We start from the raw sequence: 16415 nt of genomic DNA, 5'->3' as shown, positions 1-16415 counted from the left end.
TGGAACTAGCTCTGTAGACCAGGCTGGTCTCGAACTCACAGAGATCCGCCTGCCTCTGCCTCCTGTGTGCTGGGATTAAAGGCGAGCGCCACCATCGCCTGCTCAGCCACTAGTTCTTATCTCTACGAAATCCTCAGACTGAATGCCGTTTCTAAGAAACCTCAGCCTGAATCCTGAGCTGTCTCTTCTCACCTTATGTTTCTCCCTCTGCTCAGCCATATCACCGCCCTAGTGCTGGAGTTAAAAGTGTGAACCACCATTGCTTGGCTTGTCTCTGTTTCTCTTTTAGACTGATTCAATTTTGTATAGCCCAGGGTAGCCTTGAACTCACAGAGATTTGTCTTCCTCTCCTGAGTTTGGGAGTAAAGGTGTGTGCTGCCATTACTGACCGCAAGCTTTGTTTGTTAAAGCACAAACAAAATATCACCATAGTGCTCCAGCCAGGAAAATCTGTTTGTGTCTCCTTTTGTGTTCATACATTTATTCCATTTGGAACTTTCTTCCTCATCTCTCCCTGGGTTCATGTCCCAATTTTCCTCAAAGTCATCTTGAAAGTAAGATTTTTCTAGGAAGGCTTTCTTTTTTTTATATTTGTTCAAAATGTCATTTCAGCTATAACTAATTATTTTATACTTACAAGAGATTAGCTGTCTCTTTTGCTTTTCCCACAATGCCTTTTATTACTGTAAGATAAGCCAGTGCTGACATTGATGTTTTTCAGCTGGAAATATAAACTTGAGCAGCATTTGCTGTATATGGCATGTCTGAACCTAACGTCACCTCTGGGTTATAGAGGGCAGGGCCATCTTGCTGTGTGAAGATGACTGATGACCTCTTAGACAATTACCTGAAGACTAGAAGGCGGAAATGACACCCTCTCAGGCTTGCATTGTAGGATAGGTGTTTTCTGGACAGTCTTTCCGCCCCCGACTCTGTAGATATTTTCTGTGGTATATAATCTGGTATATATAAAATATGTTTTATTTTTTTAAATTGTATTGCTACACTTGTATTGGAGTCAAGCTACATGGCTTGCAATGAGCACCTTGTGTTCTGGCTTTCTTGTTTCTCTGATGTTCCTTCTGGGTCAGGTTGTGCTCAGCTAAAACTAGTGGCTTACGAGAGGTTGGAGGGTCAGGCGGCTGGCAGGGCCACAGGTACCATCACACCCTCGATGAAGCTGGTTTTGTCCGTGCATGCTCATATTTTAATAGATTGAAAACTAATCTGTGTATTGTTATTTACTACATATCCAGATGTGGAAGCCTCAAGAATCTTCCTCTGAGGTTTAGGTTGAGGCCTGGCCTTGGTATCTAGATCGTCACAGTATTTCAGGGCTGATGAAAGCGGAAGGCGGGGAGTTAATTTGTGGACCCAGCGATGTATGCTGAAATTTTTTTAACCTCCCCTTTAAAATAACACTTTATTTTAAAAAATGTTTTATAGTAATAAAGATTTTAAGTGTTTTAAGAACACCAGACCCATTGGTGACTATGTCAAAATAGTCTGAACAGTTGTGCTTATTTTATATAATAGCAACATATCAAAGGCGTTGGCACCCCCCCCCCCCAAAAAAAAAACCCGAAATACCACCACAGAAAATGAATTAATGGTAAGAGTTTAACCTGAACGCTAGAGGCTCAGTTATAATAGTGAAGAGAGAGCAAGGGAGATAAGAGGAGACGACAGCTTCGTAGAACAAAGAAGAGGCAGGGAAACGAGTTAGATGAGGGGCTGAAACCATCACAGGGAAAAGCTGCACAGTGAAGAGGGCGGAGTGGACAGTAGCCAAGAGGTCAGGCAGCATCCCTGGCTTTGCAAGTGTTTGGTCTCTGCTTTCTGCTGTTCTGCCATTCTCTGCCCAGGCCCTGACCCTGTCACTCCATGGTTCGCTCCCTGGTGGTTTAGCTTTCTTATGCCATTAAATTCTCAGTACCTACTGTATGCGTGTGTGCATGCGTGCCTACGGTGTGTGGACAGATGCAGTGATGTTAGAATTAGTATAGCCTAGGCTCCTGCAGGGGGTAAACAATGTTGTTAACCATCTTTCTGGGCTACATGGCAGAGAAGAGGAAATAGTTATTGCGGATCACGTCTTGGGAGTCCCTATTCATAAAAGAGATGATTTGGAACAATTTCTCTGCTGGTTGTGGACCCATTGCCCCAGAGTTATCCTTTTAATGTGAGGATATAAATTGTGATATTTTTACTTGACTTATCAGAGCATCCCTGGTACCTTCCTGTTCTGGCTCTTTCTAGATCATAAGATGCTCACAGTGATGTCTTTCTATTGTTAGTGAAGTCATGTCAGATGTTTCTCTACAGAGTGTACTAACACGGCTTGGGAGAGTGCAGTGGCATGTTCTGGGTGGCCACTGAGCATTTTGGTAAAGTTGAAATGAGGAACAAGGTCTTCTGAGTCCTGTCCAATTTTTTTTTCTTTAAAAAACAATACATCATGAAATCTCATTTTTATTTATTTTTTCTAAACTCCTAGGATTAGTTTTGTTTGGAAGCTGCAAAGAAACTGAGCTGGCCTGAGTTGTGGGTGCTTGGCACAGGAACTTAGAGAAGGAAGCGTGTGTGTGTGTGTGTGTGTGTGTGTGTGTGTGTGTGTGTGTGTGTGTGTGTGTGGTTTTATAGCTCCTGCTTTCCCTGAGTGGAGCTGAGCAAGGGGCCAGCAGTTACCCCTGGGCCTGGCTGGCCTCCCATTTTTGAGGCTCCAGAATTATTTTTAGCCCCAGGGCCTTGGAAGCAGGTGTGGTCTGTGCTTGAAGGCCATGCCTGGAATGTGTTCGAGCCTTGTTATGCTTGTCTACTTAGGAGCTGACAATGGTGACCTAAGCCTACTGCTTTACTTTGCCAGGAGAATTTGCACCTTTTTGGTGAGGAATGAAAAATCATACTCTATTACATTTGTGATTTGTTTAAGCAGCTTTGCTTTGGAAACTTTTAACACTCGAAATACATTTTAAGAGTATTAGTACTTTATTAAACGTATACCCCAACTGATTGATGTGCTTTATAATTCAAGTTTCTAGTCACAACTATTTGCTTTAACCTTTAGTTTTCTGGGCAGCCGAGATAAAACTCAGTGCTGTAGACAGAGTTTACATTCATAAGGTTCAGGCCCTAGCAAACACACACATGTGTGCACACACAAACACTTGCACATATACAAACATACACACTAAAGTTTAGTTTTCACATTTGTTTAGACATTTAAAAGAATTTGTGAGTATGTGCATGTGTGTGTGTGTGTGTGTTTGTGTATTGTTTCTTGAGATCCTTGAGCATGTTGGGCAAATACTATACCTACAAAAAAGTTTGCTTTAGTTTTTCTCCATAGACTTCCCACTACCATATGTTTTATTTTGCCTATTATATGTACCTCCTAGAATTTGCATTTTGAATTCCCTCCCAAAGGCTCATCTGTTAATGACTTAGTCCCCAGGTTAATATTTTTTGGGAGGTAGTAGAACCATTCGGATGTAAGATCTTGGTGGGAAAATTTTAGGTTACAAGAGGCATGCCTTCAAAAGGGATTGTGGGACCCCAGCTTCTTTTTGCATGCAGGTTTGCTATGTGAGAAGTTTGCCTAACTTCACATTCTTGCCCATTGCTATTTGACATGCCCACAAGAAGTACCCAGAGCAATGGATCTGCTCAATTTTGGACTGGAGTTTCCAAAACTCTGAGCCAGATAGCTTTTTTAGGAACTGGAGAAATGGTACAGTCAGTAAACCACTTGCTATGCAAGCAGAGGACCTGAGATCAACATTCAGCACCCACATAAAATGCTGGATATGTTGTTGCCAGACATTATGCAGACTGAGAGACCTTGCAACACTCAGCTCTAAATGGGATGTCTTGGTCAAATTCCTCCCACTGCAGCAGAGGAGGTAAAAAGAGCCTAAGAGCCATAGGGGATGGAGGACATCAAGGAAACAAAGTCCTTTAAATCAGCGCAAGCACAGCTCCTATGGGCTCAGGCCTGCACAGGTCTTTAGTGGGTCCTCTGTGCATGTGTTATAGCTTCCAGTTCAGTGTTTCTACGGGATTCCTGAGTGTGGGAATGTGAGTAGGTTTCTGAATCTTGTATTTGCTTTTTGTTTTTTGGGGCAGAGTTTCTTTGTATACCTTGGTTGTCCAGGAACTAGCCCTGTAGACCAGGTTAGCTTTGACCTTACAGAAACCCACCAGCCTCTCCAACTTCAATGTGATAGTTTTTGTTTTATCTTTTTTTTTTTTTTTAAATGAGTGAATGAAAATCTAGCCACTAGGGTAAAATTTAACAACTAAATAGTCACTCATCCCTGCTGGGAGAGGGAAAATCAGTTTTCTTTAAGAGTGACGCTGGGTGTATCAACCACTCCAGGACGACCTCATGTTCAGGGGTTGATAAGGAATCATATAAGGAATTCCACAGTGGTTGTTTTGTGTGTGTGTGTGTGGTGATTGCGGGGGATTTTGTTATATTAGGTTTTGTTTTGAGAAAGAACTTAAAGTTGGGTAGGTGGGGGGGAGAGTATCTGGAAGGAGTTGGGAGGGGAAGAATATGATCAAAATATATTTAAACTTAAATATTGTTTTAAACAATAATAATAAATATTGGAAAGATGGTACTTATAATCCCAGCTCTGGGAAGGCAAAGACAGGAAGATCCCTGGGGTTTCTGGTTGGCTAGTCTATCCTAATTTACAAGCCTTAGGTTGCAGTGAGAACCCCTGTTTCAAAAAAAACAAAGTGACTAGCATCTGATGAATGGCACCTAAAGTTGACCCCTGGCACATAAGCATGGACATGCATATAAATACACAATATTTTCTTTTAATGAGTTAATTGTTTCAGTAGGTCTTTTTAGTCGTTTGGTTTTGGTTTTTCGAGATGGGTTCTCTATAATAACAGCTCTGACTGTGCTGGAATTCACTGTAGACCAGGCTGGCCTTGAACTCACAGAGATCTGCCTGCCTCTGCCTCCCAAGTGCTCTTGGGATTAAAGGTGTGTGCCACCCAGCCAGATTTTCTTAGAGTAATGGAAAAATGACTAATTCAGCATCCCAGTACTAAATTCTAAGATGGCAAGAATTTTTTACTTGCATAATATATAACTAGGTAATACATTTACATTTATAATTTGTAACGAACAGTTATCATTTATTGCTGCATTTTCAACGCAGTATCTGGCACATTTTAGGTGTTCAGTAATCACTAATTGACTTGTTTACAACCTGTCCGGGAGATGCTCAGGAGGACCAGGATGTATACATTAGTCTCCCTTGACTCTAACTTGTAAATCTCTCCTCACCACCAGCTTACCTCTATCATGAAAAGCCTTCCAGAACATTTTCTGTGCTCCCAGAGTAAACCTTTTCCTCTTGCCTGGTGGCTCCCTCCTTGCATTCCTTTTCCCAGATGACCACCCCATATCCAGGCTCCTCTTCTAGTGGGCAGGACCTTAAGTTTTCAGGGTGCTAGGAGGAAGCATGAGCTGTGGGTGCAGGAGCATGGGTAATGGAGGAAAGGGGAAGGTAGTGTGGGAAGGATCAGGGCTCAGGTGGGTCAGGGAATGGGAAGCTCTACCTGTTGACACAAGTCAGCTAAGCAAACAGGAAACAATGCTGAGAAGGAAGACTTAAGCTCCTGTCGAGCCAGTCCCGAGAGTATGCTGCTCCTGGCTAGCAGAAACTCTTTAAGGCTCCTCAGATCTGGTTATGTCTCAAAGGAGAGCTAATCTTTGAAAGTGAGCTGCTGTTCCACCTCCTCTGTGGTTCTCCGGGAACAACGTGATAACAGCCTGAAGTGGTGACCGCTTTTAGCAGTGCTGCCTGTCAGTGGGAGGCTGGGCTTTACCGTGTTTCTGTCTCCATGTCTTCGCTGGTTGTCTAGGTAGAGCTGCTTCAAGCAGTCTCTTCTGATACTATCATGTATCAGTGTTTGTCTTCTGGTTTGGGGTAAGAAAATGTGGACAAAACATGTTAAGTTCAAGGCTGTTTTGGTTAGGGTAGGTTTTAATTGAACATATTTACTAACATGAGATCTCTGAATTTCCGTCAGGTTTTTGGCTTTGTTTTTAGAATTTTTATACCGACAGTGTTGGGCATTGGTTCAGGGCCTCACTCTGCTATTAAACCATACACTCAGCCGTCTGTCAGTTCTCTGAACTCCACAACTACAACAGTCAAAGCCTAAGGTGTTCTTGCTGTCTTCCCGGCAGCGAGTCTAGTCCCCCCTGTAGACTTGTACCGTTTCCTATTACTAGCATCCCTTTAGAACTCCCCTAAAAGTTTCTTTTATTTTGTAGTCTGTTTCGTCGATTTTTATTGGTGGGGGAGAGGAAATTAAGTCTAGTTTAATAGACTTCTCACCTGATTCTAACCTTCTTGCATGACTTGCTGAGAATTTGAAGTTGAACTCTAGTCCCACAAACAAGACTGAATCTTTTTCTTCAAGAATAGGTCTTGGAAGCACCGTTTAGGCATAGGAATGCTCTCCCTTCCTTGAGCATCTCCCTTTGTAAAGAAAATACTTAAAATGTACATTTGAATGTAGAGCAAGAACCCAATCGCTCTGCCTTCTCATTTTCCAGATGCCATTTTGAAATGTTTGTGGGGCCTCCTTTCTTACCCTGCTTGTCTTAGGCCATGTGGGTGAGTTCAAGGCAGCCGTACCCAGTAGCAGACCTTATTGTCATCAAGAGTAGAAGGAAAAGGGGAATTTTTTGTAATTTTATGTGCAGTTGTGTTTTGCCTGCATATGTGTGTAAGAGTGCCAGAAGAACTGGAGTTACAGGCAGTTGTGAGCTGCCATGTAAGTCCTGGAAATTGAATCCGGGTCCTTCGAAAGAGCATTCACTGCTCTTAACCACTGAGCATCTCTCTAGCACCTGGAACTTTCTATTTTTGCAGTTGCTTATGTCCTCATTTGACTGACCTTGGAATCATGGCCATGTTATTGGAAAGTTTAAGAGAAAAATGCTTAATCTAAGAAAATGTTTAGTAGACTCATTTAATAATAATCTGGGGGTGGGGAGGTCCTAGCAAGATCTGGGACTACAGAGCTACAACCTCTGGAGGTTGAGGCAGGAGAATTGCAAGGTCAAGACTGCCTAGGCTACAGAGCAAGTTCAAGACTAGTGTGGAAAACTTTACAAGATCCTCTCAAAATAGAAAGTTAAAAAAAAAAAACCCAAACAAATGAGAATAGGATAATAGAGCTGAGCTGAAGATGCTTACCTAGTGCACATGAGGACCCTGGGTTAAATCCCTAGAACCGGGGTGGGGGTGGGAGAGTCTAGTTGGATACACTGCTGGCTGCATGTACTAAGGAAAGTCAACCCAAATGTCTTCCTCTTAATTGCGTTAAAGGCAAATAGTTGGTGCTTTTTAAAAATTAATCTTTATATTGTTCCTTTAATAAAACAAACTCCAGCCTGGTGGTGGTGGCGCACGCCTTTAATCCCAGCACTTGGGAGGCAGAGGCAGGCGGATCTCTGTGAGTTCGAGACCAGCCTGGTCTACAGAGCTAGTTCCAGGACAGGCTCCAAAGCCACAGAGAAACCCTGTCTCAAAAAAAACCATAAAAAAAAAAAAATAAAACAAACTCCACTTTTCCACCTTACAGTGCTCACTCACAACAAAGTCAGTAGTATGTTTGACTGATGTATTTCAGAGTTAGATATAGAGTAAATTTTGATGAATCTAAACATTAAATATATTACATAAAACAACTAAAGTTATAAATTTAAGGGGTAAGTTATACAGTGTTTGATGTTAGATGTCACAGCCTATAAAGCATAAATTATTTGATGAAATGTAAATTATACTAGGAATTGTATTTCTTAATCTTTTAATCTTTGTGTACGTGTATGATGTGTGTGTTGGTGTATCTGAGTATGGTGCACATGCCACCACGGCACGTCAGATGTCGGAGGATGGCCTCAGGTGTGGATTCTTGCCTTTCAGACTATAAGAGGCAGGATCTCTTGTTCACTATTGCATACATCAGGTTTCTGGTCTGTTATTTTCTGAGGATTCTCCTGTGTCTGCCTCCATTCTATTGAAGGGGCAGTGGGATTACAGTACCTGTTTGGTGTTATGTAGGTGCTGTGGTTCTGAACTCAGGTCCTCATTCTTGTACAGGAAGCGCTTTACCCACTGAGCTATTTCCTCAGCCTACAAAAAGGTCAGTTTGCCTGCCTGCTTTCTCCCCTCCTCCTCTTTCTTTTTTCTCTTTGCTTCTCCTTTTTGGTATGAGTGTTTTGCCTGAATGCATGTGTGTATACAATGTGCTTGCCTGGTGTCCACAAAGGTCAGAAGTAGTTGTTGACTTCCCTGCAACTTTGAGCTACCTTGTGGATGCTGGGAGCTGAACTCAGGTCCCCTACAAGAGCAGCAAATGCTCTTAACTATGACATCACTTCTCCAGGACCAAAACATAGTTGTCTTTAGTTGTTAGGTACCTAGATACAGAGCTAATTGAACATTATTGTTCTAGGGGAAAGAGGGCATTGTCTTTTAAGTTTGTTTTCTACATATTTCGTTTAGATTTCTGAAATGGTATATATAGAAGACTTATGGGTATATTGATTGGTTCAGTTTCTAATGAGATGAAATGTTTTATTTTTTTATTAGTCTTGTGAATGAAAAAAAGCAAGATATAAAAGCTATAGTCGGTGAACTATCTGAACAAAGGAGAAAAAAATAACATTTTTGTTTTCTGTGTTTATTTTTAAAAAATCTTAGGAAGAACAGTGGTCTCCAGTTATGTGTTTAAAAAAAAAACAGATAAGAAGCATCTACAACGTAACACATTTAAAAAACTTCAGAATAGTGTTAGAAGTTTCAGTATTGTGACAATTTGTAATACTATCATCAAGATCCAACTTGTAGACATGTTATGCGTGCAATTTTAGATTTTTTTCAACCATTTAAATATATATAAAAAATAGAAGGAAGTAAAAGCTTTAAAATTTGACTAAGTAGTAGGTTATAAGAATTTAGACTCAGCCGGAGGCTTCTTTGATGTCTGTGGTCAATGTTACTTGAAGGTTATGTGAATTTCTGTGGTCTGTGCTGCCGCCTGAAACCATGTTGGTGTTTGAAGGGCCGTGCTGTCAATAAGGCCATGTCTGGGTCCATGGTTCTGCTGCAGCTGGGGTTCATGTTGATGTCTGTGGCCTGTGTTACCACTGAAAGCCTGGCGGATGTCTGTTTTCTGTGTTGCCACCTGAAGCCATGTTGATGTCCATGGTCTGGGTTATCATCGGGGACCGTATTGGTGTCTATGGCCTGTGTTGCCTAGGAGGCCATGTTGATGCCTTTGGCCTGTGCTGCCACCAAGGGTTATGATGGTGTCCATGGCCTGTGCTGTGCTCACCAGAGACCGTGTTGAGGTTCGTAGCACATGCTGGCACTGGAGACCATGTGGATGTCATGGCCCATGCTATTGCCGAAAACCATGTGTAAGTGCATGATCTGTGTTCCTGCTGACGGTAAAGGGCAAAGAAACTACTTTTGTAATATTGACTACAGACTCACAGTTGAGAAAGAGGGACATAGAAGGCCTCTGTGACAACCCCTATCCTCCCTCACCTCCAAAGAGTTAACAGCCTAGATCGAAAACCATCGAAGAGAGCTCTTAAAATTAGTAATCAGGATGCTGGAGTATAGCTCCAAAATTGACGGCTTCTGGTGGGGGTACAGGTGGGGAAGGATCTGACCACAGGGAGTTGGACCATGAGTGAGTATATTGTAGAACAAATTGGACTTTTTTTTTCTTCTTCTTTTTTGGGGCGGGGACACAAGGGTGGAGAGTTTAAAAAAATTAAATGAAAAAGAATTTCTGCTCATGTGATTCAGTTTAAGAATATTTATTCCTTGAACTTTGTTTGAGTAGAAATTTTGAGGAGGACTGTCAAGATGGCTTATCTAATAGAAGCATTTGCTGTACAAGAAGCCTAACAACCTGAGCTTCAGACTCCAGACCCTCATGCAATGGGAGGAGAGAGCCAACTCCAAAGGTTGCCCTCTGACCTCTGCATGCTAATTGTGGCATAGTCACAGACACATCAGACATGTCACCCACAGACATGAGACAGAGAATGAGGAAGTTTGGAGGTGAAGTTAGTTGGATTGTTTTGCAAACAATGAACTATTTGCTTGCCCTTTTTAAATCCTACATTAAGCAAAAAAAAAAAAAAAAGTCTGAAAACAAAGCCACCACAAATATACTTCTCATCTCAGGGTATTGGCATTCTTAACAATAGTTGAAGAGAAATTTTAATTTCTGGATAAGCAGGTGTACTCTATCCACAGATATACCCAGCTTGCTGGGTAGAAGCAGACTGTGAGTATTTCGTTAAAATTTTCTATTGATAAAGAAAAGAGGTTAAGATCATCGATACCTCACTCTCTCCAGCCCTTTGTCAGGCTTCTGTCACATATTCAAGTTAGGACTACAGAAAATCAGATCTGGGTGTAAAGGGACAAGAGGACTCCAGCTGACTTCGGCCCAGTACTAAATGTGTACAAATGTACTCCCGCTCCTGTGCTTAAGTTATATCCCGTGTTAGAGTGGCTGAGCAGAGAAAGATCCTTTCTTGGTCAGGACAAGAGTCTTTCTGTATCTGCAGGAGCCAGCTAGGGCCATTTCATGCCTGAAGAACTGTCTGCTGAAGGGGAGCAAAGATGAGCATTTTCTGATTCAGCTTGTGCGTGTTTGCTATCTTCTCTTTTTGTCTCAATCTCCTAACCCAGATCCCTGCTGTGTCTCATCCTGATTTTATCACTGAGAGGAGCCAACCACACTCAGAGACCCAGTGCTGTGGGTGGAATCAGCTTGCTCTTGTTCTCAGATTTCTGCTTTCTGTGCTCTCTGGGCACCTTGTGCACAAGTCACATCATTCTTCCCCAGTCCAGAGAGAAAACTGGGTAACCCAGCAGTAGAAGCTCTGGTTTGAAAGTCAGACATCCTCAGTGTAGGGACTTTGGTTGATCTGTGTCACTGAGCAATCAGGACTGTATTCAGTCCTGTGGACGTGTTGGGTACTTTGCAAAAGTTTGTTGATTGCCAAGACAAATTTCTTGCTCTAGCTTCTTCAGTTGAACTTAGAGGTGACTCTCATTCCTCACTGACATAAAAGTGTATTGAAAATAAATATAATAAAATTAATTGAAGTGAAAGTTGCAGGTTAGTAGACAAGACATGGACTTAACAATATACTAAATGTAGGATTTGTAAAATGAGATTTCTCAGGGACCTCTTTGTCAGGCTCTGTGAGAAAGGACTATAGGAGAGTGGAATTCTGTTTTCATCACTCAGTGATGTCTCTTTTAAAAGAAAATACTTATGTGTATCGATGTTTTGCCTACATGTGTGTGTGTACCACGTGTGCTCCTGGTGCTTGAGAAGGTGCCAGAAGAAGGTCTTGGATGCCCAGGGAGTAGAGTTAGAGATGGGCTCTGTGAGAGCTGCTAGAGTTCTCAGTACTGAACCGTGTCTCTAGCCTTCTTGATTCCAGACACGAGTGAGCTTTGTTCACCAGTGCTGCCTCCCGCGTCTGAGACAGAGACTCAGACTGGCCTGGAATTCAAAATTCCTTCTTTTTCAGCCCCTTGAGTCCTAGCATTAAAGATAGGTGCTGTCATGCCCAGCTTCACCAGTGCTTCCTTCTGGAGTGCAGTTTTCCTCCTCCCTCTTTCTGATGATGGTCACTTTCGTTTACGAATCTTAGATAAATTAGGCAGTTGTGAAGAAAAAAGAGTCACTGCTGCATCTGCATTTCGTAGAAGCTACAAAGCCAGTACATTCCAGGCCACTTCTCTTTATAGGCTGGTCTCTTTTTCTCCATGCCCCAAGCTTGAAATTTAAGTTTAAAATGAGAGAATATGACCTTAAGATGTTTGAAATCTCTACCATCTTGTTCTGAAATCAGGTAATCAAATATTTATTTATAATCTTAAATTGTCCTTGGAACAAGAAAGGTTTTACTTATTATTAAAGTTAAATTGAGCATCTTATCTACAAGAAGAGTGGAAGTAAGAAATTAATATAAGCCATTTTCACCAAATGCTCATCTCTAATGACTGCTAACAGCGAATGTCTCCTTCTAGACAGAGAATATTTCATGTAAAGAAAATGGACCAGGCCGGGCAGTGGTGGCGCACGCCTTTAATCCCAGCACTCGGGAGGCAGAGGCAGGCGGATCTCTGGGAGTTCGAGGCCAGCCTGGTCTACAAGAGCTAGTTCCTGGACAGGCACCAAAGCTACAGAGAAACCCTGTCTCGAAAAAACCAAAAAAAATAAAAAATAAAAATAAAAATAAAAAAAAAGGAATAAAGAAAAAAATGGACAGGAGAGATACAAATCTCAGAATATGAAAGCCTAGGACCTGACCCAAATTATGGACACTAAACCTCACTTAGTGTTACTTAGGAAATGGTTCCTTACAAGAGTTTGATGAGATAGGGGAAGCATTTTAAAGGCTCTGCCTGCTATCTTCAAGTTCTAGGTTAAGGGGCTTAGTTAGGGTTTCTGTTGTTCTGAAGAGACACCGTGACCACAGCAACTTGTAGAAAGGAAAACATTTAGTTCAGCTTGCTTACAGTTTCAGAGGTTCAGTCCATTGTCATCCTGGTGGGACATGGCATCATGAAGGCAGACATGGTTCTGGAGAAGAATTCTACATCTTGATCTGCAGGCAACTGTGACACACTGGGTGTAACTTGAGACCTCAAAGCCCACCCCCACAGTGATACACCTCCTAGTAGTGCCACTCCCTATGGGGGTCATTTTCTTTCTAACCACCGCGCCGCACGCGTGTGTGTGTGTGTGTGTGTGTGTGTGTGTGTGTGTGTGTGTGTGTGTATGGGGGGGGGGATTTTCTAAGGCCAGAAGTCAATGATTCTCCTGAGAATGAGGTATGAAAACTGAAGGGGAAGTCTATGACAGGTCAACAAATTTGAGATGGAGAGATGGGCTTGGGAAGGAGATAGGCCAGGGCTATGGCTGTGAAACCAATTGCCGTAAAGCTGTGTACATCACAGGCCTTCTGCAGTGATGTACACATCAGCCATTTTTTTTTAAATCCCTTTCTTCTTAAAGGGTAGCTGAAATTTGTGGAGCCTTGCTTTCTGACCCTTCTCGAGGGGCTACTGTTTGCACCTGTCCACTCAGCACAGGAATTCTTAAACCAGGAGAAATTTTTTTTTCTCCTAATAATATGGAATTGCTAACCTAAATCTTTGCTGTTGCTCTGTGCAGGTTTTTTGTTTTTGTTTTTAGACATATGTAAGTAAAATGCAAGAAAACCATTTGGAATAGTAGTACTTTGACCTGCCTTTTTAGCCCTTTAATTTCTTACAAATCATTTAGTTTGGGATCTCAGGTGGTTAAGGTGGTTATACTTATGAATGCTATGTATTGTTTTCTTGAAGTTTTTATATTTTGAGGTTAAAACTGAATTAATAGTATACTCTTTTCCCTCTTGAAACTTTGTCTACTTGATCTTTTTGTTTGTTCAAATGAAGCATGTATTAAGTATGGAATTAGATTAATGAAGTAAATATTATGAGTCACAACTCTCTAATCTGATACTCATTCTTATTTTTCTGACCCCGTGTTTTGTGTTCTGTCTTTCTTTCTCTCTTCATATAGGTTGTCAGTCCAGTGTGAAGCTGCGGAGTGAGGGAGCAAAGGTAAAGGATGATGTAATGGCCTGGCTGCCCTAAAGCATCTTTTGTTGTGGATGGCTATTCCCGTCATCTCTTTATGAATCAAATGTGAGGGGCTGCTTTGTGGAAGGAGTCCTGTGCAAGAGCGTATCGACAGGAAAGAGAGACATTCAGCTGGAGGGCTCTTGCTGAAATGGGTTTAACTCTGTGTTGCCAGTCACCACTAGCCTGACCTCATACATTCTTAACAATGGAGTGGCTGAGCCTTTGAGCACACCACCATTACATCATTGGGGCAAATTAAAGAACGAGGTGGGAAAAGAGGACTTATTGTTGTCATGGCCCATGAGATGATTGGAACTCAAATTGTTACTGAGAGGTTGGTGGCTCTGCTGGAAAGTGGAACGGAAAAAGTGCTGCTAATTGATAGCCGGCCATTTGTGGAGTACAATACATCCCACATTTTGGAAGCCATTAATATCAACTGCTCCAAGCTGATGAAGCGAAGGTTGCAACAAGACAAAGTATTAATTACAGAACTTATCCAGCATTCTGCAAAACAGAAGGTAAATTCTTTTATACTTTTTAAATTAAATGGACATACTGAGGAAATAATTTCAATTGAAGCTTCATTTTTAGTACAAAAAGTAATTTGAGGAAATTTTGGTTTCTTTTTAGATGTTAGCAATCTTGCAATACTTAAAAATAAATTAACAATCACACTGTCACATTAAGAATATTTTAAACTAAGTCAGGCATTGTGACTTATGCCTATATGTAATCCTGACATGGGAGGTTGATGGGGAGGATTGCCACAAGTTCAAGGCAAGGTTGGGCTACATAGTGAAATCCTGTCTCAAATATGTCAGGGGAAGACAAAATAATATTTTACGTGATAGTTAATTTATTGTAATTTGGACATATACTGTATTTATTTGTATATTAATGTCTCAATGAAATCAATTTAAACAACATTTTGTCTTTCTCCAAATCCACTGAAAGTCATTCTTTTCATGTGTTCTGAAAGTAAGAACTAATAATTAGAAGTGGAATTAACATTCATATGTGGTAAAACTGGTTGAGGCATTATGTTTGGGAAATTATTATTCTTGGAATAATATTGTGCATACATGGGCTGTTCCTCCCCCTCCCCTTTTGTTTTTCTAAACAAAGTTTTAATGGCTCAGGTTGTTCTCAAAGTTACTATATGGCTAAGAATGGCCTTGAACTTCGGATAAGTACATCTTTTAATGAACAGCATCTTCTATCACATAGGTTTTTTTCTTGTTACCTAGGAACCGTGTGCGTGTGTGTGTGTGTGATGTGCATGCACATCATGGAAGTCAGAAGAAAACCTTGGGTATTATCCTGGGAAATGTAATCTACCTCCTTTTGAGATGAAATTTCCTCCTAGCTTGGAATTCAGCAGTTTAGGCTAGACTGGTAGATCCCAGTGATTGAACTCGGATCGCTAGACTCCTATAGTAGCTATTTTAACAAACCTCCCTCCCTCCCTTTCTTTCTTCCCTCCTTCTTTCCTTCATTTTTTTTTTTTAAAGAGACAGGGTTAAAAAGAGAGAGACAGAGAGACAGGGTTTCTCAGTAGCTTTGGAGCTTTGGAACTCACTCTGTAGACCAGGGTGGCCTCAAACTCACAGAGATTCACCTACCTCTGCCTCCTGAGTGCTAGATTAAAGGCATGTGCCACCACTGCCTGGTTTAACATGTTTCTTTAGGTGAAGGATTGTTATTTTTATTTTGCAAATTCTATCATTTGTCAACTTTACCCTTTTACCAAATTTTCAGCGCATCATAAAAGTGGCATCAATTTTGCCTTTGGAAAAAATCCATTTTTACAAGCACTTAACCGCTTCTGTGCTAATTATATCCAGTAAATTAATTGAATCTAATTTTTATTCAAGTTATTAATTGAAAACAAGTCATTAATTGTTTCAAAATCAGTAAAATGTGAGCTTTTACAAAGCCAGTGGCTTGTTAGATTATTTTTCTCAAACCATCCCCTACCCCCTAATCCCTCTTTGAGACAGTCACAAGAAGTCCAAACTGGCTTTGAATTTGTGTTAGGTGAGCGTGACCTTGACTCCTGATTCTTCCTTTCACCTTCCAAGTGCTGGGACTGAAGGCTCACATCTTCCTTCTTAACAAGCTTCCCATTTGCATTTTAGGTTGACATTGATTACAACCAGAAGGTGGTAGTTTATGACCAGAGTTCCCAAGATGTTGCCTCTCTGTCGTCAGACTGCTTTCTCACTGTCCTCCTGGGTAAACTGGAGAAGAGCTTCAGCTCTGTCCATCTGCTTGCAGGTGAGTGGGTGCAGCCGAAAGGACCTGGCCTTTGTTGTTGTGTGACAGCGGTACCACAACTGGTGTGTAAAGTGAACTACAGCTTTTGATGAATGGTTCCATTGATCTTAGATACTGTTATTTCTCCACATTAAATTAGTCAGTGCTGTTTTACTATGTTTTTTGTTTGATTTTGATGCAGGGTCTCACTTTGTAGCCCAGGTTGCCCTCAAGATTGAAGCAGTTCTCTGCCTCAGCTTCCTAGTACTGGAATTACAGGTGTGAGCCATCACCCCTGGCTCAGAGTAATCTGGCCAGCGTAAATTCCTCTTGGCATTTTATTAGCAGGAAATGTCACATAAGGCCAGCTCAGAGCCACTTGCTTTTGTCTGATGATTTTATGTGTCCCTGCTGTGTAAGAACACTGAGTGATCTACA

General features: G+C 41.4%; 1 protein-coding gene across 1 annotated transcript in view; it reads left to right on the top strand.

Annotated features, from left to right (window-relative positions):
* The window catches only part of Dusp16 (dual specificity phosphatase 16), a 78016-nt gene that overhangs the window by 21347 nt on the left and 40254 nt on the right, over positions 1 to 16415 (top strand). Inside the window, exons 2-3 of the mRNA XM_013352810.2 lie at positions 13657 to 14239; positions 15860 to 15998. Coding sequence (XP_013208264.1) covers positions 14012 to 14239; positions 15860 to 15998 — 367 coding nt within the window. The 5' untranslated portion in view covers positions 13657 to 14011. The remainder of the gene's footprint in view (positions 1 to 13656; positions 14240 to 15859; positions 15999 to 16415) is intronic.

This window comes from Microtus ochrogaster (genome assembly GCF_000317375.1).
Source record: "Microtus ochrogaster isolate Prairie Vole_2 chromosome 14 unlocalized genomic scaffold, MicOch1.0 chr14_random_2, whole genome shotgun sequence".
Taxonomy (NCBI): domain Eukaryota; kingdom Metazoa; phylum Chordata; class Mammalia; order Rodentia; family Cricetidae; genus Microtus; species Microtus ochrogaster.
This window is presented reverse-complemented; position numbering and strand designations above follow the sequence as displayed.